The 27,458-nt window shown below is 41.2% G+C and overlaps 1 protein-coding gene across 1 annotated transcript in view; it reads right to left on the bottom strand.

Moving 5' to 3' along the window:
* syt7a (synaptotagmin VIIa) overlaps positions 1–27,458 on the bottom strand; it is a 129,395-nt gene that overhangs the window by 37,568 nt on the left and 64,369 nt on the right. Inside the window, exons 3-4 of the mRNA XM_036576497.1 lie at positions 10,853–10,932; positions 8,992–9,126 (exon numbers count right to left, since the gene is read on the bottom strand). Coding sequence (XP_036432390.1) covers positions 8,992–9,126; positions 10,853–10,932 — 215 coding nt within the window. The remainder of the gene's footprint in view (positions 1–8,991; positions 9,127–10,852; positions 10,933–27,458) is intronic.

The raw sequence follows: 27,458 nt of genomic DNA, 5'->3' as shown, positions 1-27,458 counted from the left end.
CATCACTTCTTCTCTTCCTGTGACTTTGTCTCTCTTTCTCCTCACCTCTTCTTTTGTCTGGCCCAAGTCTTAAATACCACCTCAGCCCCCTGCGATCCTACGCCAACCAACCGCCTTTCTTCATCTTTCATCTTTCTGAACGTCACACCTTCTTACTCTCCTCCCTTTCTCATTAACTCAACTCTTCCTCATTGTCATTAGCCTTATTTTGTCGCTCGGTTCTCAATGAGCCGCACCTCGGAAACTGTGTCAAACTCGTTCGAGTGCAACTTCAAGCTTCAGCTGAGCATGAGAAAGCTGGCCAGAGGCTGCCTCGGGCGCTGCTCCATCATACAGCCTGCTGCACGCCAAGCTGCCGAACAGCTGAACATCCAACTGCACCCCTCAAAACACACACAGAAAATAAATATTGACTGGTGCTTTTCTACATGGCTGCTTTCAGAACAAATTTATGAAGCTAGGGCAGACTGAAAATATGGGTGATGCATTTCACGGCCATACATGACATTTCCAGCGTACCTTTGGGCCGACAGCACTGGTATAAATGGTGACAAACAACGATACAATGCGGGCCAAGACGAGGATGGTAGAGAGACAGAGACAGAGAGAGAGAGAGAAAGAAGTAGGGAGAGAAAATGGGGTGTGAGACACAAACACAAGAGACAGACACATATAGCTGCCCAAAAATAGAATCCAATTACGTACAGAAGAGGGTGGGAGAGAGAGCGAGAAAGATAGAGAGAGAGAGTAGGAAAGGGAGAGAGAACAGAGGAGGGGAGACGTGTATGCATGCAGTGAGACCTGAGAAAAGGGAGATGGAGAGAACACGTGAAGGAGGAAGTGAGATGGCAGAAGAGAAGAGGTGTGAGATGGGGGTGAGAAGCAAACTTAAATTAAGCACCTGGTGTGTGACACCTACAGCTCAGACGTCACTCAGCACAAGTCTAAACATACCCACCACAGAAATACTGTCTCTCCCCTACTGCTGCTCTTCAAACAGCACATAGCAATTCAAACTTAGCACACACGCCTCAACATTTCTGTAGGATAGTGAGACCCTATGAGTCTCTAGAAACCTTGCAGCTTCCACAGATTTTCAATTTCAAATTCAGTCGTTAAGATGTAAACAAAGTAATTCGGAGTAGTTTAATGCAAAATAGTTCATAGTAGAGAAACTTACTGACTGGGATTTCTTTACAACAATAGTCATAGGAACCAGGAGTCACAATGCAGTGTCTACAATGCAAATATAGCCATTTTATTCACTATCCAAAATGACCAGTCAACTTGCACCCTTTAAAAAAGTGGTTCAGGGGTTCCTTAGTGAAGACTATGGTTATTTATACAATCGTGATAGCTCATAGAACCATATAAATAAATAAATCGTTGTTTGCATGATTAAATGGTTCTTCTCTATGATGGAAAGTCTCTTGTATATGGCTCTTGAAAGAACCTTTTAAAAGCAGCCACTGATAGTGGTAAGACTGAAAAAATATGTTTTCCTTGGAGACTATTTTGCCTTATATCAACCTGCCTGTACCTCTCCACCATGAATTAGTTTAAACATATATATTTTAAGATTTATCTTATTGTACAATGATCAGAAATCAATGTCTCGGATATTAAGCAGGTATTTGTAACATTTCATGTAATACCTTTCTGTGAAGGAGCTTTCAGAGGCATTAAACTCTGCAGACATCTGGTTCCTATCACCACCACCATGAACAACTCTAATTCAGTAAGTCTCTACAATGGAGCATTTCACATCAAACCAAATCTAAATGACTTTCTTTACATCTTTACAATATAATTATGCATTTTTTTAAAAAATCACTCTTTATTGTTCTAAATCATCTAAAAGTTGAACAGTTCTATAATTTTCCCAGTTCTCAATTTATATTAAAAAAATAGCATGCACCACAGTACTACAAGTACTACAGCATGGAAATCTAACATGAAATGCATTAAAATGTAGCTATACGGTGACAAGTCACAGCAGGGCAACATTTCAGTGAAGTCTCATGACTAGCCTTGTGACCAGCAGAGAGCCAATCAGATGCTCTGCATTATGGCAGTCAAGTAAATGCGCAAAACTCTACACTGTGCTCCATTAAGCTGAGGAAAACACAATAAGTAGAGCATTACGATAGCGGACGTCGTTGGCAGGCTCGCTGGATGAATCAGATGTGATTAAAATGGTTGTGCTGCTCTTCGGAACTGCTGCTCTCACTATTTTGTTTCATAATAGGCTGATATTGAGCTCTGGTGGCCTCCTTAAATGTCTGTGTGTGTATGTGTGTATGTGTGGTAAAACAGTGAGTCAGAGAGGTAATGCATCTGCTATTATTAGTCGACAGGGCGGCCCGAATCCTCCGTGCAACACAGACCCACACACAGGCATTCTTCCTCTCAGAACCTTACCAAATACACAGTGTTACACTCACAGACACGCTGCAGTACACTCTCATCCAGCCACAGAGCTAATGAACGGTGTATGTGGCTGTGAGCTACCCAGCTAATTCACCACCTCCACCCGCTGACCTTTCAGCTTTGACTTCTTGTCCATCTTTTTTGCTCTGTTCGATTTCCCCCTCTCTTTTATCCCATCGTTAAATGAAAGGTTTTTGAGGTCAAAGTCTGTCTTTGTACTCACCTTCTTCCCTCTCTTCTTGCCTTCACCCTTAATGTCTCACTAATCCTCCCTGTGTCAGACTATACTATATCCTGGTCCCCATTGCTTCTGCCCTCTCTTTATTTCTCCCTCTCTCTCATTCTCCCTCTCACCCTCTCTGTCTGTCTGACTCACTTGCCGTTCTTCAGGTCTCCAGAGTGCATGTGGCTCTGCACCGTCTGCCACCTGCCGGCCTTACTGCCCCCCATCACCATGCTCTTCACGCTGTCGCTGCGCGAGGGACCCCCACCATCCCCCCCACGGCCCCCCAGGGACCCCTTCAGCCCCCCGGGAACCGCACCACTGGGCAGAAGGTGAGGGGAGGAGGGCAGAAGCAATGAAGAACACAGGAAGAAAAATAAGAGAAAGGAAGAAGATATCAAGAGACGTTAACAGTAAATAAAGGGGTTAAAGGTTAGGAAGCACAGACAAACAGTGCACTGCGGGCATGTGTTTTTGTTTTCCAACACTTTCTGAACTTACATGTCTTGACACTCGAGGTAAAGCAGAGAAAAACAGGGCCAACCTGCTTTGTAAGGACCAATAAAAAGGTCTTGACAAGGTAAAGTGCTTTTTAGAAAAAGCTCCATGTTTCACTATTTAACACCGATAGAGCAAAGCAATTCCTTTTTGGTTACTGAGTTTAAGGTTAGTATTAAAATTAGGTTTAGGCTTAGAAAAATTTCCCCACATCCTGACAAGGGATAAAACTAGGGATGCACTGAATTTCAGCTACCGATACATTTCAGCCAAAATGCTCAACTGTGGCACTTTCGGTTTTTGTCCGAAAGAGAAGAAAGGCCGAAATAAAACAGGACAACAAAAAAGTATCAAAATGTAGCACTAAACAAATCGTTTGAGTAATAATGAAAATGAGAAACAGTGATAAGAAACACTGTTTGTTCTCTGCGTTCAAACAGTTTGAGCAACAGCAGATCATTCATTCATCATCTAAGACATTTATCCTCCTAGGTCACCAGTGCTCATTGGGCAGAAGGCAGGAAACACCCTGGACAAGTCACCAGTCCATCACAGGGCAGACATACATACATTCACACACCTACGGCCAATTTAGTATCACCAATTTGCCTGACTGAATGTCTTTGGGCTGTGTGAGGAAATCAGAGCAGGGAACCGCACCCAGGCCCTTCTTGCTGTGAGGCAACAGGGCTACCCACAGCAGCTCAACAGTGGAAACAATGTGAGTCTTGTGGAGCTATAACACTGTTTCTACGATAGACATGGAGATTTATAATCACTGTTCATCTCGAGTATCAAGAGAACATTACAAGTTTGATACCACTTTAAAATATGACGTCCTGCTTGATATGCAGAATACAGCAAAGCAAAAGAAACAGAAGGGAAAGTCTCTGCTAGCATGCCGATGGCATATGTAGCTAAAAGTTTAGAAATGACATATTAAAGTACAGAGTCTAACTAAAAAATAACATTCATTGCCCTGGATGACGAACTGTTCTCTGTTGTAAAGGACGTTGGATTTCATAGGCACATACTTTAGCCGGCAAATTTTATGTAGTGTTTTTATTTACGGTCAGTTAAGAAAGCAGATTTTTTATTATCAATAATAAAAGTGCATTTTCTTTACTTTTTTATTCTTTATCTTTAGTGTGTTTATTATTTTTAGTACATTTATTCAAAAGCATAATTGACAAATTCATCTTAAAAAATTCTTTCTTTCACTTTTTGTTTTCAGCAATTTCAGTGTATCACCAATAACACCAACTGTGTGTGACCAAAAAGGGTCCAGTAGGTAGCACGAGTAGGTGTGTGGAGTGGGCGCCAGTCAGCGAGTCGACTGTGAGTTCTCAGCCTGGAAAGATCCTGCACTGACTACAGCTCCAGTTCCCACAGTGTTCACTGAAAGCCTGACTGCACTCTACTTACAGCACTAGCTGAGAGCAGAAGCACGCATGCTGTGGCCAGCATATGGGCCTGACATGAAGGAGTCCTGGTTTTTCGATTCTTCCAGCTGCTGCTCATTTCTGAGCGACTCTCGTCTACAGCCACAGCCTGATTGCTTAGGGCGTTCTTGCCTCTCAGTAACCTCAGTGGCTCTAGTGCCTTACGTTTCCCAACACGCATAAACAGCCAGTTGCTGCGAGAGCAGCTCTCAGGGGTTTTGAAGGCCCAGAGTTATTGTGGAGGTGTCAGCACAAAGACGGATGAAATGAATATCGGCTCGGACCGCTCTCATAATTGAGGCCCGGGCTCGCGAGCCCAGGGAGTTCCTGTTAGTCGATGCCATTAGCGAAAGTGTCAGAGAGCGCAGGCCGCTCACTAGGGGGCCTTACTGAGTCCAGCGTCATTAGCTCAGGATATTCTGGCTGTGTGTGATGCGGTTACTCTCACTAATGCAGGAAGGTAGAGTGTTCTCAGCTTTGATAGATCTTACTGGAATGGCACCGCTGACATCTATGATGATGGAAAAGCTAGGACTGCAGCACCCCCTGGTGATGCTGAAGACACGCTTCTGTTTAGAGACCCTCCTTTGAATTATAATATCATTGAAAGCCCACAGTTTCAACACAAACGGAGAATAATCTCAAACAGGTTAGCATCGTGCAGTCAGTGTGATCCCTCATTATCGTTATATGATCCTGTGAATCACATGATCAACATGGGATTCTTACATACTGCATGGGAGGAACACAGATAACACATCACCACAAACAGCAGCAATAAAATAGCAGGTACAATTAGGAGGTTTTGAGCAAATGAGAGTGGCAGCTGCAGACCAGAGCAAAACCAGGTGAGATCAACTGTCTTACTTCCACCTGTCCTCTCTAAATCAACATGCTGATGGGCTAATCTTAAGTACTTTAACTTTTTACTAAACTAACCACACCGCATTCCATAGCATATATAGAGCACTGATCTAAAGAAACCTGCCAGAACAAATAAAGGGCCATGTGAACCTCATGCCTTATGATCTCCTTAGATGGGATGAGTAATAGTGACACATTCAGACACATTTCCTCACAAACATAAACACTCTCTTCCCACTCTACATCTAATGGCACAGCCAAGACTATAAATTCTAACCGAAGGTTAAACGGTCCAAAAGACACTTTGATGGTCTTATATATCGACTCTGCTAGGAGTGTGACAAATGGGCTGTTCTGCGTGGCAAAATGAATCAGTCGTCTCTGTTGGTTTTGCTTGAATCCACAGTTCTCATCTCTGACCCCAGCGCTTCTGACGCTGTAGTTCAGATCCACCCCACACCGTTTTAATTCAGCCGACTCCGAACTCCCCTGGGCCGCTTTCGGAACCGGACTGCTGATATCCACTGAGACTATGTAGAATTAGGGATGTCTCGATCCGATAAAATATTGGTATCTGAGCTGATCAAGGCATAATTTCATGGATCCATATCAGCTATATTAAGCCAGATCCACTTCTAATCCTTTCTTAAAGCTATTTTACGCTACTGTGCACTGTTGTAGTACAGACATTATACAAAACCGATGGCAGTGTGGCTAGTTTCAGAAGTTAACATGCAGTCTAAATGTCTGAGTGGAACTATTTAAAAGAGGAACATGCAAACAGCCCAACAGCCACTTGTAATATCAACAAAAAAAATCTAGCTGCATTCAAAGCCAACTTAAGTATTAAAGTACTAAAGTAGCATATTCAAGGTATAAATGAGTTTTAAAAATAAACAAAATGTGCACATACTTGAAATAAAGTGATTTTATTGTAGCTTTTTAAAGTAATAGGCAGCCTATCATAACTTTCCTAAAATTGGTTTGGTTTTACTTACTTTAATGTACTTGAAATGTGCACTGTACAACTGTATTATCTATGACAATACCAATAGTGAATCAATTCAATGTCAGCAGATATTTAATATTAACTCAGATCAGCATTAGATGTAAATACACTTGATCGGGGCATGTCTGTCCTTTTTTTAAAGTTCCTGCCAGCTCAACCCATCTGATAACTTTCTTGCTTCTGCACTCAAAGCCAGAGTTTTTGACAGACAGGTGCTATTGAAGCTTACTCCACAGCGCTAGAGTGAGTGAACGCTCCTCTGCTGTAATCGGCTCTTTAGGAGGCACAGGATCTGAATGAATCGAGCTGAATTAAACGGGTGTGAGATCACCTCCTCACTGTAGGACAGGGAAGGCGAGGTGGGCTGCAGGGAGACATTCAGTCAGACACTGGGGGGAAAGAGGTGCTAGAGGGACCGCACAGAAAGGCAAAACAACACACTATGAGGCCAAACATGGCAAACGCACAGCCAGGGTTAAGAGTGTTACCACACCACGACTTCACTCCAACGGTCAACCCTCAATGGGACAGAGCGAGGGAAGAGAAGGGAAAGCAAAACAGAAATAAACATTGGATGCACTAGTGGGGTGGCTCTGTAGACGTCAACTCATTTGTTAGAGTGTCACAACAGCGAGGGTTGTCCGTCTCCATGGTAACACCCCATGGGGGTAAAGGGGTGACGTTGGAGGCTACGGGTCAGGGAAGGCTGGCAGGGCTGTAGAGAGTGAGGGGCATTTACACACAACTTTTTTCTTGTCATCTTCTAAGGGACAACTAAGAAGTTGCATTAACCTGCAGGCTTAATTAAGGAAATGAACCACAAAGAATTACAGCAGTGTGCTCTAAGATGGCTGACGGAGAGGAGTCTGAATAACATGTGTGACATTTAGTTAAAAGTTTCAGTGTGTGGGAGGCACAAGCATGAGTAACAGTAAGAGTTTAGAGCTAGAGCAATCCAGCTTAATTCTGCTGACCATGCAACACTGTGTGCATTAGCAACGGGTGGGTAACCAGTGTGATGTTTAAATATTAATTTCCATGAAGCAATAATTAGTTACATTTCAACTTAATGTAATATTGGCCGCTTTTATATCTGGCATCCAGGATGCAAAATGTATGTGCAGGCAATTTTCAGATAACCTTGCTGTAGACACATTTACATATTGCTTTAAATTGCTTGCTGGTGAGTGGAGCACTCACCAAGCACTCACCAAGGACATATCGTTATCAGGTCCCCAAGACATGAACATTTTCAGTCAGAGAATTGATGATCTCCCCTAGTGAATGCACTTAAGCTGGCCAGACTGAATTTACACCAAACTGAAATCTAAACACAGCAAGAGTCTCCCTCCAGAGGTGCTCATGCTGGTCCTTCACATCTTGGGCACTGCACAGATTCACACCTTGTCTAAATGTGCATACAAAGTGCCAGTTATGAAAGAAGCCATTGCCGTCTCTAAAATCAGTGCCTTACTGCAAGTAATAAACTGTATATCATCAAAAAACCCTGTTTCTCCATTCGTGTCTGTTTGTACTTTTTATATAATTTGAAAACTCCAGTTACTCTTTACATTGTGATAAAAAATTCACAGAAATGGTCCAAAATGACTGAAAAAATCTAGTTACATTAACTTTCATTATAGGTTAAGAAGGTTTTTTTCTTTATCCTGTAAAGTTACCATTTTTAAGATATGAGGTGTATTCCTACATAAATGCAAAATTTTCACGTGTGAAAGAACTGGGTAACTATATAAATAAAAATTATCCTGCAATGTTACAAATGCAGCAGGTTATTTGGGACTTGTAGCTCCTACAGCTTAGGCATCAAACTATACACTACATGTCCAAAAGTGTCTATATACCTATTCTAATTAGTTATTCAGCCACTTGAAGGTGCACCACTGCTGACATTCAATTGCACACTTGCAGCTTATATAATCTCCACAGAAAAGCACTGCTAATAGAATTGGATGCTGTGGAGCAGCTGCACATGAGCCTAAGGTTGCCATGTGTCATCTAGAGGGGTATAAAGCCCCCCCAGCACTGAACTGTGGAGCAGTGGAACTGTGTTCTCTAGAGTGATGGAGCTCCACCCAATACCTTTTGGATGAGTTGGAGTAGCATATTTAATCCAGAACTAATCATCCAACATCAGTACCTGACCTCACTAATGTGCTCGTGGCTGAATGCAATCAAATCCTCACAGCAGTGTTTCAACATCTAGTGTAAAGCCTTTTCAGAAGAGGCTGTAACTGCAGCAAAGGGGGACAAACTCCCTGTTAATACACTTGATTTCAGAAGAAATGCATGAGCAGGTGTCTACAAACTTTTGGACACATTGTATACATGTCTGACCTTAGCTTAATGGTTTTAGGAAAAGGCCATGCTTTAGAGGATCAAGTTTATGTCCTCATCTGCACTCTACAGCTCTGCCAGGGGTGAGTGAGCAAGGTAGGTTAGGGAGGTGGGGTGGGGGCTGTTTGGGTAAGGGTTGGGGTCTCTTACCAGCCTGGACAGAGACTCACTTGAGCGTGAGGCGAGGGTCTCCGTAAGGGGCATAGGGAGAAATGTTTAGTACAAACTCCTTGGGCGGGTAGGAGCTCCACCGCTGCTGCTCTGAATTGCTGTCATTGTTATTCCAAAAGTCTCTGTCTAGATCACTGAAGGCCAGAGAGAGACACACATCCATGAGACACAGCACATCCATCCACTCATCAGGCGTCCAGCCGTGCATCCATCCATCAATCAATCAGTAGTAAAGTGAACACCATTTTAAGAAGCAGAGACAGTGTGGCAGTGTAGTGCGTGTGTATTTAGGGTAGAGGCTAGTGGAGGTGTCCATCTCCCATTTACATCCTACTGAAAAAAGTGTGGTTTAAACAGGGATTCAGTGGAGGAAAGCAGAGTTAGTGTCCTCACAGCAAAGGATAGCAGCCTTGAAAGAACCAGAGGAAATATATCTCTACATTTACTGCATTGCTTTGTTATATACAGATCAGTGAGAGGGAAAGAGACAGAGAAGTAGGGAGAGAGAACAAGAAAGGAAAGAGGGAAAAATATGGATTTCATCAATGTTAGATCACTGCATAGAAACATGAACCAAAACATTATACAAGTTCAGAAGTAAATACAACATTCAAACACAAGCATGTATAGACATTTTGCTTTGCTAAAGAGGAGAGAGTTAGTAAGACTGAGCCAGAGAAAACAATGAATAAATGATCTGGAGAAACACAGAGTCCAGCCTGCATGCTCAGAACTGCGGCGCATATTACCTAAAGACGTCAGGGAGGAAAAAAAATTCAGGCAGATCGTTGCAGCAATATCCACAGAGACCAAAGCACAAAGAGAACAAGCAGCTCTCAGCATCAGGCAATAAAAATAAACACATCAGGCTGACTACTTTGAAACTTACACTCATGAAATGCAGGGAAATAAAAAAAAACACACACACACATACAGACTTCAACACCACCTGCAAACAGACAAACACGGATGCCCCATTATTATTCTCAGAGTGCAGCTGCATTACGGAGGCAATTGAACTCACTTTACATGAGTCACGAGTGAGAGATCAAACGACCTCTCCAGCAGAACGAGAAAAGGAAGCAGCGATTGCATTCGCCTTCGCCAGCTCGCACCAACAACAGCAGCTGCACGCCAACACCACACACCCAAACCCACTTAACTCTCATTTACAGGCAACACTTAAGACCGCCAAGCACCTGACACACGCACACACGCACAAAAGAAAATCCTCTATTAAGAACAGATTCATCTACTAAGTGCGCCGCTCCCCATTGCTCATACTCTGCCATCGCACACACTTAAGCGCTACTTGCTGTATTCAGAGATGCTATCAGTCAAAGAAGCGGAATCATGCATAATGTAAAAGACACTCCTCGATGAATATGAAAGAGGAAGAGGCTTTGGTTTGCATAGAGTACGTTGATATAGCTTTTTTTTTTCTTTTTTTAAAGCAGATCAGCTGATTCTGAAACCCTGCAGCAGAAAAACTGGTTAACATTCCAATACAGAAAAATACAAACAGGGTTGGAAGAGACTGAAGCAAAAGAAGTGAGGAACTTGATGGTGCTGGTCACATGACCACAGGCTATCAGCAGAGGGGGGGGATTCAGGTCATCAGCACGTTAGTGGTCATCAACTGGAACTGGACTCCTGCCCCTGCCTTACCATCTCTTACAGAGTGGACCGATGCCACCCCACCCTCCCCACCCAAGTACAGGGAAAGAGATAGAGAGAGAAAGAGAGAGCGAGAGAGAGAGAGAGAAGAGAGAGAGAGAGAGAGAGAGAGAGAGAGAGAAAGAGAGAGAGAGAGAGAGAATGGAATGAAGACAGACAGTGTGAGTGATGCCCTCCACCTACTTGATGGCTTTCTTCTCTCCTCGGCCTCGTGCGGAGTCTGGAGTGCCCGCTGACTCGACTCCTGGTTTATTCCTCTTTCCCTAGAGAAGGACAGAACGAGAGCGAGAGAAAGAGAGAAAGAACGAAAGAGATAAAGGTCATTGCCAGCCTCCTAATTAAGCCTATGAAAGAAACACAGCTTTGGAGTGCCTCCACTATGTCTGTATGTAAGCCATTATCCTCTCGCCCGTCTTCCTCCTCCACCTCTCCTCGCACCTCTCCATTTCTCCCGCTCTTCCCTCTGATTGCTGAAATCACACTGCCCGTCCTCAGTCATCTCAGCTGTAATTACCGCACACATGTATTTACATGGAAATAGCCAATTTAACTCCATCACCTCACGGCAGTGTCACTGAGACTCACCCTCAACAGAGAGAGAGAGAGAGAGAGAGAGAGAGAGAGAGAGAGGTACAGACAGATTATTTTCTCTGTTTCTCTGTTTTTTCTGTCTAATAAAGCCGTCACTAGTCAACCACATCAAGGTCTGTATTAGGAAAGGAGATGCTTCTCTTACAGTGACAGGACAAATAACACAGTGCACACAGCACTGTGCAAATGTGGGCAGTGTGTGGGCAGGAAGTTTGTATGTTCTAAATTGCAATATATTATTAGAATAGATGTACAGTAAAAAGTAACAAGAACTTTTTCCTAATAAAATTATGAGCTAATTTGAAGAATAAAGTTTGGATCCACATTTGTCACATAGATTTATTGAATTCCGTCACCAACACACTTCATTAAATTTTAATAAAGCCCTGATTAGCCACACCAGGTGTTCACTACACATAATACTGGGCTGCCACGAGGAGAGATTAGGAAATGGTTCAATGGAAACACTGACATACATAAAATCACTACTTATGCATTAATATCATTTAAATTCAATCTAATATTAATGCAAATAAACACTTACTGAGCAGATAAACAGCTTTCTTGACCTCATTTTCTCAGGCACCTCAGTCTTTTGCACAGCACTGTATATACTACACAATTTCACACATATTAGGTGCTCAAGAATTTATGTAACAGTACATATTATTCATATATAAAGACTTACCTCACTTCAATATGTATGTAATAATTATGGAATGTTTATAAAATAAATGTATTTATATAATGGATCATTCATTTAATAAGACAGAAAATAATTCTTTAATTTACTAATTAAGACAGAAAAAAATTATAAATTCTAAATTACTTTTAAGAGCATTTCCTTCAAAAAAAATGGACAATGTATTTTAAAGAAGCCATCCAGTATCATGTAGCTGATGTTTTCCAACAGATCTTCCTCAAGGCAAAACACACACACACACACATTTTCTAAGCCGCTTATCCTTCTGGGTTGCGGGGGAGTTGGGGTTGGCGCTGGTGCCTATGTCAGCGGTCACTGGGCGGAAGTCAACGCAAAACAGATTACTAAAAATCAAATCTCCATCACTGCAAAATATGAAAGCCAAAGAAAAAGAGTCTCAAAATGCTAGCTAGCTATTCTTGCATTCCTGTTATTTTCTACTGACATGTAATGTTGACCGCCTCTAAATTTTTTGTGCAATTTCTGTTTATTTGCTGAGTTTAGCAAAATGGGAAAAAATAAAACATAAAATATAAAATGACATAACTTTTGCACAGGCCACATATTAAATAAACAGTAACTGTACATTAAAATGTGCAGAAGTGTGTTCTCTGTAGGGGATGTGTTCACTTACATTTACTTAGAATGTCAACAAAACATGTAATCTGACCAGGGGCGCCCAGACATTTAACTAAGTACCACAGTGCATTAGCATGTTAATACCATGCCACCATGTTAATGCATTTATGTAATGCATGTCTTGCATCCAGCATTTAGCATGGTGTGGACTGTTTAGTGTTAGTAATCAACAGACAGTATAAGATATCACCCAAGGCCTCTATGACTTTATGTGGCTCGTCTAGTTCTGTCTGCTCTGTCTGTTGTCCCTGAGCCAGTAGGGAGCAGTCCAGGAGCTAAAGGACAGCAGGGTTTGAGTATATGAGCATATGAATGGTTTGGCTAGCTTTGCCTCACTTTGGCCAACAGCGAAGGGAAGGCTGTTTGTAGCACTCTGAAAAAGGCAGTTCTCTGATTGGTGGAGCACTGACGTTGCTACAGGAATCTCCTAGAGCAAGGACACTACAGCTGAATCAGCTCATGTCTGTATGCGTGTGCATGTGCATGGGAGTGTGTAAGGGTATGGGCGTCTATTAATAGAGTCGGTTCACTTTATATGTCAGTCAGGACCCGTTGCGCTTTCATCTAGCGCATACATTCTTACACGTGCATATCCAGAGAATGAAGGGGGAATAGAGGGAGATGCAGGGAGGAACAGACAAGCCAAGACAGTGTGCATCCACACAGAAACTGTTGGACTGCACCTTACATTGCATGCAAATTGAATCATGAACAAGCAATTAACAGCAAGCTGCGTGTAGGACACACTTCAGGGACAAAGTTCTTCTGGTGTTGAGGCTCGGCCAGAGACGCACAGCCCAAACATGAAGACACGCAGAGATGGCAGTCAGAATACACACAGCCACATACTCGTGAGTCAATCCCAGCTAGAGGGGACAGCACATACACACATACACACACCAATAAAACACGCTACACTAACTACGGCTATGCATCAAACCTGGCTCATTTCATACAGTACTGTGCAAAAGTCAGAGACCACTCTTCATTTATTTCACTTCCGGTAAAACAGTGTCAAGCATATACTGTATTTAACAGAAAATTACACCAAAGCATCATATTTCAGTATTTAGTGTGTCCACCTTTTGCCTTTATTACAGCTTCCATTCTTTTTGCGAGACTTTCAGGATGCTTTCAGTTTGTCAAAGAAATCTGCAGAGTTTTTGCTGTGTGTTTTTCCACACTTTCAAAACTCAGTCTTAGAAGTTGGTTGTGCTTCTCACCGTCTTAATGAACGTAATCTCAATGATGTTGAGGTCTGTAATGTGGAGTGGTCAGTTCATTGTTCTAAGAACACCAGCAGTTTCATTTGTGGATTTTCTTCTCTCTCTCTCAGAGACATCCTTTCAGTCCCATATCACTGAGTTGTCTTCTCACAGTGGAAGGATGGACAGAAACAGCTGTGGATTTTTCAGATCTGAAGCAAGAGTAGAGCTTGATTTTCTCCTCTCTCTCTCAGAGAAGAAAGCTTAAAGTGCTGTTTATCTAATCATGACAGTTTTGGCAGTCTACCAGGTCCTGCACTGTTTTTAGGAGTTTCATCTTTAGAGCTTTATCTCTAAATCTTTAAATAACTTTTTAAACTCAGTTTTGTTATTTCACTTCTTTTCCTTTGAGTTTCCTCTTCTTATGCAGGTGGATTATCTTACATGTAATCTCCACTGAAAAATCTCCTGAAAATGAATGAGTTATACTTAATAGTTGTTCTGTCTAAAAGTAAAATAACGAGAGTGGTCTCTGACCAGTATGGTGTGTATGAAAATCACCAAAATGAAAAAATACTGTAATTCCTAAGTAGGCGATCCAAATAATACAGCTTTGGGATACACCAGAATCTTACAGCTGATGAGGTAAACCATACCAAACTGAATAACTATAATCAAACACAACACTGGATAATAGAAATCACAACAGTACAAACAACAGGTTTTCTATGGGCAAATTGTACCCTGCTGGTATCAGCAGAAGTTGGCCCAAGACCAGTTTTGCTGTTTTGCTTGGCAAGATTTAGGCAAGGAGAGCTGATCCTAGACCAGCAGTATAAACCCTCCAGCCAATGCTGCTTTATACACAGCCTGGCTAACCCAAAATGTTAAGCAGTCCCACTAATATCTGTGCATTTATCATCACACTCAGCATTATCTGACTGATGCCACTGGAGAAGGTCACGAGTGGAGGGTCTAGCAGCAGTAAGTGGAGCGATATTAGCTGCGTTTATTGGCTCTGAAATGAGAAACATTGTGATGTCCCTTGCGCCTGTGACTGATTGCTGAAAAGAGGAGTGGAGCCGAAAGCTTCACCAATTATCCATTAAAACATCAATTATCAGTCCCACATGAAACATTTGGGAAGCTCAGGCTTAGTGAGCTCTCTTCCTGCCCTCATAAATCTCTCTCTCTCTAAAAATCAGCTAAATCATCTTCTCTCACATTTATCACCATCATGTGCTACAGCCAGCATTTCTGCTGCTGCTGTTGCCTGACTTATGTTTCACTTGTGTTCAGAAAATGTCATGATGACAGATCCGTTATGATTCCTAGCCAAAGGCTTAAACCATGTCCACATACAAAACACACACATTTCCACAACTATCCTGACCTTGTACGACAGCGTATTGGACAGATTGGACCTCTGCATTTGTATTGTATGCAGGTGAACTTGTACACAAATTTATGAATGCCAAAAGTAGGACATACTGACTGGGGTCAGCAGCTGACCCTCATATATGTAGGACTTAGAACAAAAACATCCTACTTGTGATATTAAGCTAGTTAGCAGAGAAAATGAACACTCATATGCACGTGTTCATGTGTGTAATCTGTCATGTGGAATCTGCTTTAGCTACAGCATCATGCCTGCGTGCATAGACGCATACACGCTTGTACATTCCATAAGCATATTTTTAGGAAGGTAAAAATAAACAGTGCCTATATTTGAAGCACCAAATGAGGCCTGTTCACACACAGCCTACAGTGGCACATGTCTACACACACACACACACACACACACACACACACACACACAGATGCAGGCTGTACTTACAAACAGTGGATCCTGGGAATGCAGAGCAGTCTCGGTTTCTGACAGGCAAGAACAAGCTATCAAGGGCAACTCATCTATCATTAAAAAGCATCATCAAATTTTTAGAAAGATGGAGAGAGAGAGGGAGAGAGAGAAAGGGGAAGACAGAGAGAGAGAATGAGTGGGAGTATGGAGGAGAGGAGGGGTTTAAAATAGCATGTAGAATAACATGAGGAAAAGAGAGAGAGTGAGGGAGTGAGTGAGGGAGGGAGGCAGGGAGGGAGGGAGGAAGAGAGAGGAAGGAAAAGACTGACTGTGGCAATGAAAGAGGCAGAGGGATGGAAAGCAACAGAGTGTCAACAGTGAGGCTTGCTGGTGAAGAAAAAGATGAGTGACGGATATTCTCAGGGGTGTCTTTTTAAAACGAGGAGCAGAGGCGCACGTGCACATATGAGAAAGAGAGAGGGAGAGAAAGAGAGAGAGAGATGGCAATTCAGTAACATAATAAGCTGCAAGCAAAGGCACAAATAAATATATGCATGCACTGCACACGCACACACACTTAGCTACGGGCAATGACACCAGACACAGCGCCAAAAACACAGCAGCCGGGTCTCTCCACTGGCTTCACTCCTCTCTATAAAGCAACCACTGCTTTTAGAGGAATTCTCAGGAGAACGGTACTGTCAGGAGTGAATCTCTTCATTCATCTTCTCTCTCTCTCTCTCTCTCTCTCCCTCTCTCTCTCTTTCCAACCCCATTCATCCCTTTCCATCATTGACTTCAAAGTCCTCCCACCTCTCTCTCTCTCTTGGTCTGACTGTCTGTCCTTCTGTCTCTCTTTCTTTCTCTCTCTCTCTCTGCTATTCAAGAATGCTCCTTAAATTACAGCTTCAAGTCCAAAACAGTGCAAAGGTGCATCTTGCCAGTCCTTTCTATGTTCTTTGTTTACAAACTTTTTGCTATTATGAGATTTACAGACTCAAGCAAACAGTATAATAATCACTACAATTAGATGCAGACTCAAACGCTCTGTCACTGTAGCACTGAACCGACTGCTGTTTCGAGCACTTATTTCAAGATGGCATAACAAAATTCCCAACAGCAGACTGACTCATCGGCTCTCCCAAATGTATCCGGGCCCAGACGAAGCTGACAAATGAGCTGAGTGTGAAGTCAGCTTGGTGTGCCAGACCATTAGCATAGCTGCACTTCTTGTTATCTTGAATAACTCTGCAATGTCCAACACATCCTTCATGGAGAACAGCAAAAAAGAGATGGGGGAGAGAGAGAGAGAGAGAGCGAGAAAAAGAGAGAGAGAGAAAGAGAAAGATCAGTCTTCCCATTGCTTGGCTGAGCGCCACCACTTACACAAGTGCTCAAATGTTTAAACCATTCAAATGAATTTCCCTTAAACAGCTGCCAGTTAAAGCTACACCTAGAGCAGTACCATCTGGAAACGAGAATAGAACAGAATTAAAAAAAAAAACACAAAATAAAAGAGAACAGAATAGAATAGAATAGAATAAAATAGATCAGATCGGAATAGAAAAGAATAGAATAAATTAGATCAAAATGGAACAGAATACGATAGAGTGGATCAGATCAGATCGGAATAGATAGAATAGAATAGCAAAGAATAGAACAGAATAGAACATATGAGCTAGGATTCAGCATAGAATAGAATAGAATAGAATAGAATAGAATAGAATAGAATAGAGCATATAAGCTAGGACTGGATCAGACCAGAATAGAATAGAATAGAATAGAATAGAATAGAATATATAAGCTAGGATCAGATCAGAATAGAAAAAAATAGATCGGATCACAATAGACTAGACTAGACTACAATAGAATAGAATAGAATAGAATAGAGTTCCTTTAGCGTTCCATTCGAATAGAGTTCCACTGACTATGTCAGAAGAGCTAAGATCAGTTGGGGAGATAGAACAGATTTATTATGGGTCATGATAAAGAGATGCAGACAGAGATCAACAGACTACAACCCAGTGTTAAACAATGATATGCAGAGACAGACAGACAGACAGACAGACAAATGGGAGGGGGAAGTTGGGGTGGATGCCTCTCTTTTCTCCAAACCGCTGAGAAATGACTGATATTTGAGGCAGCAAAGAGAGGGAGAGAGAGAAAATCCACTTTGCTCATTCCCAGCTGCTCCCAGCTGTGTTTGCTTGCAGTGCATGAGCTAATATCCCACTCACCTTGTTACAGCCCCCCCCAGTCCTAGACAAATATGCACAAATTAAACACACACCAAATGCATACTAATCAGGGCAACTTCACTCGCTTAAGTACATCATGTGCATGACCTCATATACTCTTTTGATCACTATTTATTTATTTTGTTGGAGAAGGTGGGGTAACATTTAACCCCTTCATCTCTAAGGATACAGCTGCAGAGCCAAACCTTAATTTCTTGCTGTTGTAGCGATATACTTACATAGCAGTTACTAAAAAAATAATAGCAGTTACTACATAACAGATCTTCAAGGGCTCACATCATGCAAAAACAAAATTTCCTTACTTTTTAAAATTTTTTTGATGTAGAATGTAAACATGGTTAAAGTCTTAAAACCTACCATTCCCTCTCTAGTATATATAGTCCATCTATGGAAACTAAGCTGCAAAACAGTCCAACAGTTTCTGTGATATCATGAAAACCATCACACTTAAATATGAGCTTACATCGCTTTATCCCTCAGGCTGAAACACTACCAAACATAACGAGTATTTCAGCCTGTGTTCCTAGCCAATTTGTAATATAGGTAATTTGTATATATTAGTCTTAAAGGCACAGCATCAAAAAAGCCTGTTTAATTCTGAAAAAGCTGGACAAAGAGAAAATTATGTGTTTGGTACACACACCCACACAAACATGAAAAACAAGAAAAATATAGGCTATGTGCCCTTTAGACATTAACAGTAAACTGAAAAATAAGCCTAGAATCTAAGGGATTTTGCATGCGTGATCAGGCTTTGAAACCAGCTTCCTCGGAGCAGCTCTGGGTCAAAAACCTCGCTCAATGGCAGTGGTCAGGGGAAGGACACTTGATCCTTCTGGCATTACATCAACATCCCTGCTGCTCATCCTGGGATCAAACCCCAAACCCTCCAGCTCTATCATGTTCCGGCTTCTGGAGTAGAGCCCTAATCCACTCAGTCACCTCTGCCAAACAGTCCTCACAATCCCTCCTAATTGATGCAGAGCCCATTAGAACATTAACCAATCAGAGCACAGCCCCAGTCATTGAGCTGTAATGTGATGGGAAGGTGACAGCAGGAAGCCAAGAGTAATGCTCAGTCTTCAGTGACAGCACAGGGCCTCCTCCTAAACCTCCTCTTCAGGATCTACCTGATCTGCAACAACTATTTCAGCTCATCGATCTCTTCAGAAGACCTGCTTATCTGGACTGAGTGTGTTAGATGCAGTTGGGAGGTTGATGATCGCTGGTCTAGGCCTTCATGGAGATTATACCACAATTACCAAAGTGATTGGTTGTCGCGGTGGTGGCCAGACATGGCTCTGCAGTGTGGATACAGCTCTGCACTTTTTTGTAGAAATTTGCATAATAGTGTTAGTTCTATGTGTGCAGGGCCATTTTGTCCCATAGTATCAGCCATTACTGATTCAGCAAGGAAGACAGTGATTTGCACTGAGACTACACTCTCAACGAAAAACATACACTGCATTTGCATTCAAGAGCTTTTTTTTTGGCGTGCGACTCATAGTGTGATTTGTAACTGGTGTATTGTTTTGCAAAAACAAAACAAACTGTCAAAAACAATCCAGAGTAGCTACCTAATAGCTCAGTTGACTGACAGCTTATTACTTTATTATGTATATTTATTTATTAATATATCTTATTTTCATATATTTGCACACACACACACAGGCATATTCAGTTTCTCATGTAGACGCTGATTGCTGATACTCTTTACTGTATGGTATATGCTAATCTTGCCATGTAAAGAGACAAAAATCAACATATATAAATATTTATAAGACATCTGCTGCTTACTATTACACTAACAGCAGAACGCTAGAGTTCTGATGGTCAATGCAAATGAATTATGAGTCATTTAAAGGAGATATTTTGCTCATTTTTCTCAGTTTATTATACTCCTCTGTGCTCTTTGAAAGACATCTGTGATGAGTGGTGTGGAAAAACACTTTAATTCAGCTTTTCTATAGTGTGTTTTAACCTCTCATCTGTGTAGAAAGGCTTGTTTTTTGGGCTTTGGTTCTATATTCAAATGAGATGGCTCTTATTGGCTGACTCTCACACTGCACAGCTGTGTATAGTTTGAAAATGGTGGCCCACAGCATTATGAGAATAGACAGTGTCATCAATCAGAGCGTGCTATTGAATGCATATAAATGTTATAAACATTTATATATAAACATATATATTTTTTGAATTTATACACTCTACTTGTAACTAGCATTAGAACACCAAGATCCTTAGGTAGTTTCTAAAGTTTTTTTTTTTTAAGATTTAACTGTGGAAACAGCGACAAGACTATGATTATACCTGTAAAACGCAAATCCCATAACACATTTTTTATTTAGACCACTCATAACATTGCTAGCTAAGTCAGCAGGCTTTATTCTAGTTTGTGTACCTGCTCAGTTTAGGCAGAAAACATTTTCATGCCCGCTGTGGCAATTTGTTTTAGCAAAGGTTAGGTTAGGTTTTTAAGTTTGCTGTGTTGTTTTCCCTCTTTGTACATCTCAGCTGTCTGCTTTTAACTTAATAATCATGTTGTCTTGGTTGGTGAGCGCTTTCTTTAGAATGAAAGGAGCTGCTGGTTAGTGAAGTGAAGTGTTGGAGGGGTTTATGTGAACGCAGCATTCTGATTGATGTCAGCTGAATCTTGCTATTGTTTTGAATCAGGGTGGAAGCATCGGAAAAGGTATAATGATGACTGCACTGCTGTCAGCTATAGGCTATAGCCTGACGTTATGACATTGCAGTACATAGTGCACATAGAAATTGTATCTATCAAGTTGGCCTTCCTACTTTTCACAGGCCTACCCAAAATGTGTTTCTGCAAACACCACTTGTCTACAACAGATTGACAGAACTCTAATTGTGCCTGTTAATTTCATGTCTCCGCTCAGAGTCAGCTCCACTCAGCGCCAGTTCTCCACTCCTGCTCTACCCAGGCGCAGCACTGCTCCTACTCCGATCACAGGTTGTCTCTGAGTTAATTATATGGATTGTGTGGGTTCAGTATGTTTGGTACGAGTAGTTCTTTCTCTGTTGTGGTAGTGGAGTCTATTGTTTTGACAGTGTTTTACGGTTTGCTCCTTCCTTTGGTTAACTTCAGTTTGTACTCTGTATTTTGCTGTCCTAAGTGCAGCGTCTGTACTGTCAGTTTCTCTTTTCTCAGTATGCCAGTGTACTCAAAATACAGCCTTACAGAAACAGATTTGATTTTAGATTTCTGTAGTTAGAAATCCACACATTCAGTTTGGTTCTGTATTTATCTATTTTCATGCAAATAAACTATCCCTAGCTGGTGATTTGCCAGCTGCTTCAGTAAGGATATAGTTGTATGCAAATGTTTTTGCACCCCTGGTCAAATGACGTTTTGTTGTTTTTCCAAGTGACACATCCTCTTCAGAGAACACACTTCTGCACATTTTAATACACAACTACTGTTTATTTGCTGAGTTTAACATATTGCATGTACATATACAGAAGTTATGACACATTTTATGTTATGTTTTGTGTGTTAAATTCAGCAGACATATAGAAATTGTGCTGTTAATTTGCAAAACACTGCCTTATTTGAGTGTGCTCTCTGTAGAGGATGTGTTAATGTTCAAACATTTCAGGTATGTTCAAACTTCTACAGACGACTGTAAGCTAACCTTGGTTACTAATGTTTCTAAATACTTGAAGATAACAGCAGTCATGTCCTGTGCTATAATCAACTTTTGCCCAACACATCTACAAAGTTAAACTCCTCAGTGCATACATACATACATACATACATACATACATACATACCTAACATTATAAATAACTGAAGATCTCCAGTGGATCCTTTTAGAATTTCATGTTTTCATAGTGCTCTGTAATCAGTAAAATGGCAAGCCTTTGAAATTTTTTTCTAATGGTTCCTGATAGATAATCTAATTTGATAATGATAATGTGCTGCCATGTGTCACTTCCCACTGCTGTCTCATGGATTTTAATGGTAATTTGATGGTAATGCCCTGTGTTTATGTTTTATGATAATTTTTGATGGTAACCCTCAAAGGTTCCTTAATGGACTTAATCATTCTCTATGAGTATAATGGCTCCTAATGCTTGTTTTTAGTGGTTTAGTGGCCTGTGGTAAAATAGTGAAATTAATGCTCAAATGATGTGTCCTTTAAAGGTGATGGCACTGAATATTGGCACTGAGCAGTGTTATATAGAATATGTTCTCTTTAATAAAAATGCTGCACTTAGTAGCAACCATTTTAAGTAATGTCTTTGCTATTTACCACCTTGAATTTTTCAAACTACAATTACACTAATATTAAGTGAGAGAAACAATGGAAATGCTTTACTTGAACCCTGCTACATAACATTGAATTAACCATAAACATGTCATAAACATGTAATAGCTGATATCATATGCTGTCAGGAGTTATGACAGATTGTCCAGTTATATAAAAATGTCATGTTACCATTAATGTAGTTATGTTATAACTGAAGTTTGGGAGGAGGGACATGCCTGAAATCCCTCCTTCATCCAGTCTAACATCTTCTAAATTCGCATCCTCACCTTCCATTCCCAAGACGAAGCGTTCGCAATCCCCACCACCGCCTCATCTCCTCCCTGTTCCACAATCCCACATCAGTCCTACTGCAGCTACGTGGGGGGGTCTGGTCTTCTAGCTACAGGCAGAAGCTGCCCAGAACTCCAGCCCAAGTTCTCAGAGCTCTCCCCACCTCCCTCAATCAGTCTTCCCTTATACTACCATCACCATGTTGAAGGCATGGTCTAAACTCACAAACTGGTAAATGTCATGATAGATTTCATGATGGTTGATGTTATGACAGTTAATGCTACATGCTAATTTTTGCAGTGTACTCTAGTTAGCCGTAATGATGTAAATTATCATGGCATCTGTCAGAATGATTAATGGTAATATGGTAACATGACACTGTTATGTGTTATACATGACATCAGCCATAATATATTCATGGCATGGCTACTAAGTGTTATGTAGGGTTCAAGTAAAGTGTTACCCAAATAAATATAAGCTTGCTAACAAGCTCAAAAAGTAACGAAAGTGCCATCTGCTGTGATGTATACATGGAATAGCTGGCAACATAAACCCAATTTGGATGTAGCAGTTCAAATGTTTTATCTTCTTACACTTTGTGTTTTATAAAAACAAAGTTACATCACATTATAATGCCTTCTGGGCAAGTTCTTAACTTGAAGTCTACAGGTATGTTGACTGATCACATGGCCCACCAAGGGGTCACCTAATAAACCTCACTTGAGTTGATAATGGAAAAGGAATGGCTCTTAAGATGGCAACAGGGATTCCCTAAAGGGAAATGAAGAGGGCAAGCTAAAGACAGTAATGAAATGGGACATGAATCTCTCTTATCCTGTAGCACTAACCAGTCTGGCAGTGTGAAAGCAAGCATGCTTCCCTCAAGATGCTTTGAAATAGCTGCTTATACAGCATTGTAGTGCTATTGACCATGTTTGCGGTGTGGACCACTACACTAACTTTTTTCCCTCCTTACTTAGTACAATATTCAACTAAGTGTGGAACATCTCATGGATAGAGTGTGCTATCTGGGTACTTTTCATATATTAATAATGTATACTATGTTTTGGGACACAGTACTATTTCTGGAGTACTTTGGTATACTGTTGAGAGTTTCATCTGTTTTTATCTCTCTCACTTAGAGAGCGCCCAGGCTGATTACACTCTCCTGGACTCCAGGCTATATAACTGCTGAAAATTGAGCTTGTAACCCTCTTGTGAGCCTCACTCAGGAGTGAGGAATGGCGCTTATTATTGTTCCTCTCCAAATTACTAAACACTTCTCCTCCTACAGCTTATAAGCTAGAACCCACAAACATTCTTTCAAAAGACAGCTCTCTATTCCCTTGTTTGTCCCCTCTGTTCATGTATTTTTAGATGCAAAGCCCCTTATGAAAAGAATGATATGGTTAAGATAACACTGTGTTCATTTCTAAGATAAATAAAGTGCTGATTATGAAAATTCTAATAAAAAATCATGTCAATAACATCAGTGGCACTGATAAGCCTAATCAATGTAACACTATGGTGTATGCCTGCTTATGGCTCATAAACATCATTATTGCAGTCAACCTAACCTGAAAGCAGCATGGTTTAGTGAGTGCACTCTTAAAAATAAAGCTGCCAAAAGGAGTGATGCCACTGAAGAAAACCATTTGGTTCCTTAAGATTTTTTAAGTGGATGCATATTTAAAGCTGCAGATTATTGTTATTAACATTGAAAGAAGTAGCATTAGTAAGTTATGAGAAAAACACAGACAAATATGGTGTGCATGTGCTGTGAGTAGCCCTGTAAAGCATGAAATAGTCATTTAAAAGTCAGAGGTCTCAGGTCATTTGCAGGAGGTTTTTTGGATCATGTCATACCTCTTTAAGTATAAACATCGCATGTACAGGCTCAAAAAGGTCAGATGCAGGCTCAATGTTTAGGTCTCAAATGCAAAATCAACATTACACTGATGAACATATGATGAAAACAGTAGATAATTGACTTACATCCTCAGAAGACATGGCCTTCACCAAGTTTTGACTAAGTTCTCTTTGAATACTCTTTCAGCACACTCGTAATCATCTGCTAAGAGTCTGATGAACAATCGGCATTACAAAATGTTCTGATGCATGTTGGATGCAATTACACATTTCCACCAGAGAGGTCTCCAAACCCCCAAAACTTACATAGAGTAGCTTTGAAAAGGTGTAAACAAGAAGTGCGAGTGTAAAGAACCTTTTTAAAGTTCAAAGACCTTCCACAAAATGCAAAGGTTCTATACCAATTAAAGTGTTTTTTCCTACAACCTTGTGCCAAGAATTGTTTACCTACGTTTACTTTTACAAGCAGACAAACAGATGATTGCGGTGCAGCTTTTTGTTCTAGCAGATTTCCTACTGAATTGTTCCTCTTAAATATTAATCTAAAATTCTATTAATAATAAAACCACTACAAAATTGTCAGCCGCTTTCAAGTTGGAATGCACATTGGTGCGAGAAGCTGCCAGTGTTGAAAACTGAGCTGAAATTACAAAAAGCCATCAACGATGTAATTAATCTTCAAGGTGACTTCAGGTAAATTGGCTGCTAATTCACTGAAAAGCCTACTTTCTTTTAAACAAATCAACCGAATTTGGAGTAATTATTAATATTGAAATAGGTTCGCTTGCCCAGTGGGAATCTTACGTCACTCACGGGCAAACGCACACCATCCCGCCTCTATTAAAAACGGCTCTGAAGTAATTCTCTTCATCGCCCGCTGCCTCCATTAAGGGCTGCCTCTAGTAATGGCTCTCTCATATCAAACAGTGGCGCCCAGAACAGGAGGTTCTCTCCCATCTCCAGACAGGATGCAATTATAACTGTACGCTACACTCTCTGTCTCTTACACACACACGCATGCACGGCAGGTCTGTTTCACCAGACTTCATTAAGGATTTAATACCAGTCCGCGCGACCCACCGACACCCAGCCATGACGCAGGGGGATGTGAAGTCCGACTGAGTCAGATGGGGAGAGTGCGCGAGACAGAGACAGAGAATAGGGGGAATAAGTTCCACCAGCAGACTGAGGGCACTAAGAAATGAGTGATATTTAAGCCTGCAGGCGTCTGATTTGACCTGGGCCACACACAGAGCTAATTCACTGCACAGGCACCTGTTTCTATGCTCACAAATGGCTGTGAAGTTGGGCTATTCAGACTGCCGTGTTTTCCTGTTGCTATGTAAGGAATCGCTGACTGGGATAATGATACAGAGGCAATCATAAGCTCATTCTGTATGGCTGATCTCAATTGTTCACTTTTTCAGTGATCTGGCTAGTTCCCCTGACCCAGATTAGGCCCCAGTCTGGACTGTAAAGCATTTTCAATAGTCATTCACCATTGACTCTGCAGTATGGTCCAAGGCCAGGCTTGATGCATTTTCTAAAGAGATACATTATATGGCCAAAAGTATGTGGACACATCTCCTAAACACTGGGTTCAGGTGTTTCAGTAAGACTCATTGCTAACAGTTGTAAAAAATGAAGCACATAGCCATGCAATCTCCATAGACAAACACTGGCAGTAGTAGTAGTACTGAAAAGCTCAGTGACTTAAAACATGGCACTGTCATAGGATGCCACCTTTGCCACAAGTCAGTTAATGAAATTCTAATGAATTCTAATGAACGTCTGTCCTGCTAGATCTGCCCTGGTCAAATGTAAGTGCTATTATTGTGAATTTGAAGCATGTAGGAGCAACAACAGCTCAGCCACAAAGAGGTAGACCACACAAACTCACAGAGTGCTGAAGCATGTAGTGCATAAAATGGGGCATACTTTAGTTCCAAACTGCCTCTGGAAGCAACATCACACAAAAGCTGTGCGTCAGGAGCTTCATGAAATAGGTTTCCATTGCAGCTACACACAAGCCTAAGATCACTATGTGATATAAGATCACATTCTCTGGAATGATCGATTACATTTTGCTATCTGGCAGTTTGATGGATGGAAAAAAGTGAGCTTCATAAACACATCGTTTGAAGAGTTTGGTGTGGGTGAACTCCAGTATCCTGCACAGAGCTCTGACCTCAAACCCACTGAACACCTTTGGGGTTCTTGTCCAACATCAGTGCCTGACCTCATAAAAAACTCTGACTGAACAGGTACAAATTCCAACAGACACTCTACAAAATCTTGAGGGAAGCTTTCCCAGGAGAGTGGAGGCTGTTACACCCACAAAGGGGGCTGATTAATGCCCATGATTTTGGAATGGAATTTATCATTTCTAAGTTTATATAGGTGTGATGATCAGGTGTCCATATACTTTTATAATGTGCATGTTAAAAAAGTGCTTTGAAGGCGTGTCTAAGCTGAGCACAACCCACTTTTGTTACAACCAGAATTCTGTAAATAATGCTTAGAACATAGAAAATCTCTCCTATAGGGACCAAACAGTTATATGAGCAGGCAGTATAGAGACCGAAGAAGGTTAAGGGCAGCTGGTAAAAGTCATTATTGTTGGTCCAATAATGCTGTCAAGATTAGAATGAAGGAAAAGAGAAGAGCAGGAGGGCAAATAAACAAACAGACAAACTGAAATAAAGGAGAAAAAAGACTAAAGACTAATCTAAACTATCATTTTTATAAATTAATCTCATCAGGATGACCAAACTCCTGTCTATATTGCCCTCTGGAGTATATCTCTTTCTCTGTCTCTCTCTGTCTCTCTCTCTCTCTCTCTGTCCTGTTTGTCCTTGGTTGAGCTGAGTTTGCTCTATAGCTCTGAGCCACAACAATTGTCTAGCCGCAGGTCTGGACTTCTCCCTCACACGTTCATACCTAGTCTAGGGGGATGAAACCGGAATCTTCTACTATACGGCACTGCAATCCAATACCCCCTCTAGACCTGCCAGGACTCTACAGCATGTTTTCAAATATCCATCGAAGTGTCCCTTCCTGGGAGTAGGACTTTAAACTTATCTGGGTGGAGCTGCAGTCCCTGGACATCCACAGAAGGTTAACCATCTCCTCAAAATGCCAGTGTTGAATTTCTTTCC

Source organism: Colossoma macropomum, unplaced genomic scaffold (assembly GCF_904425465.1).
Source record: "Colossoma macropomum unplaced genomic scaffold, Colossoma_macropomum, whole genome shotgun sequence".
Classification (NCBI taxonomy): Eukaryota; Metazoa; Chordata; class Actinopteri; order Characiformes; family Serrasalmidae; genus Colossoma; species Colossoma macropomum.
Note: the sequence above shows the minus strand (reverse complement) of the source record. Positions and strands in the feature narration are given on the sequence as shown.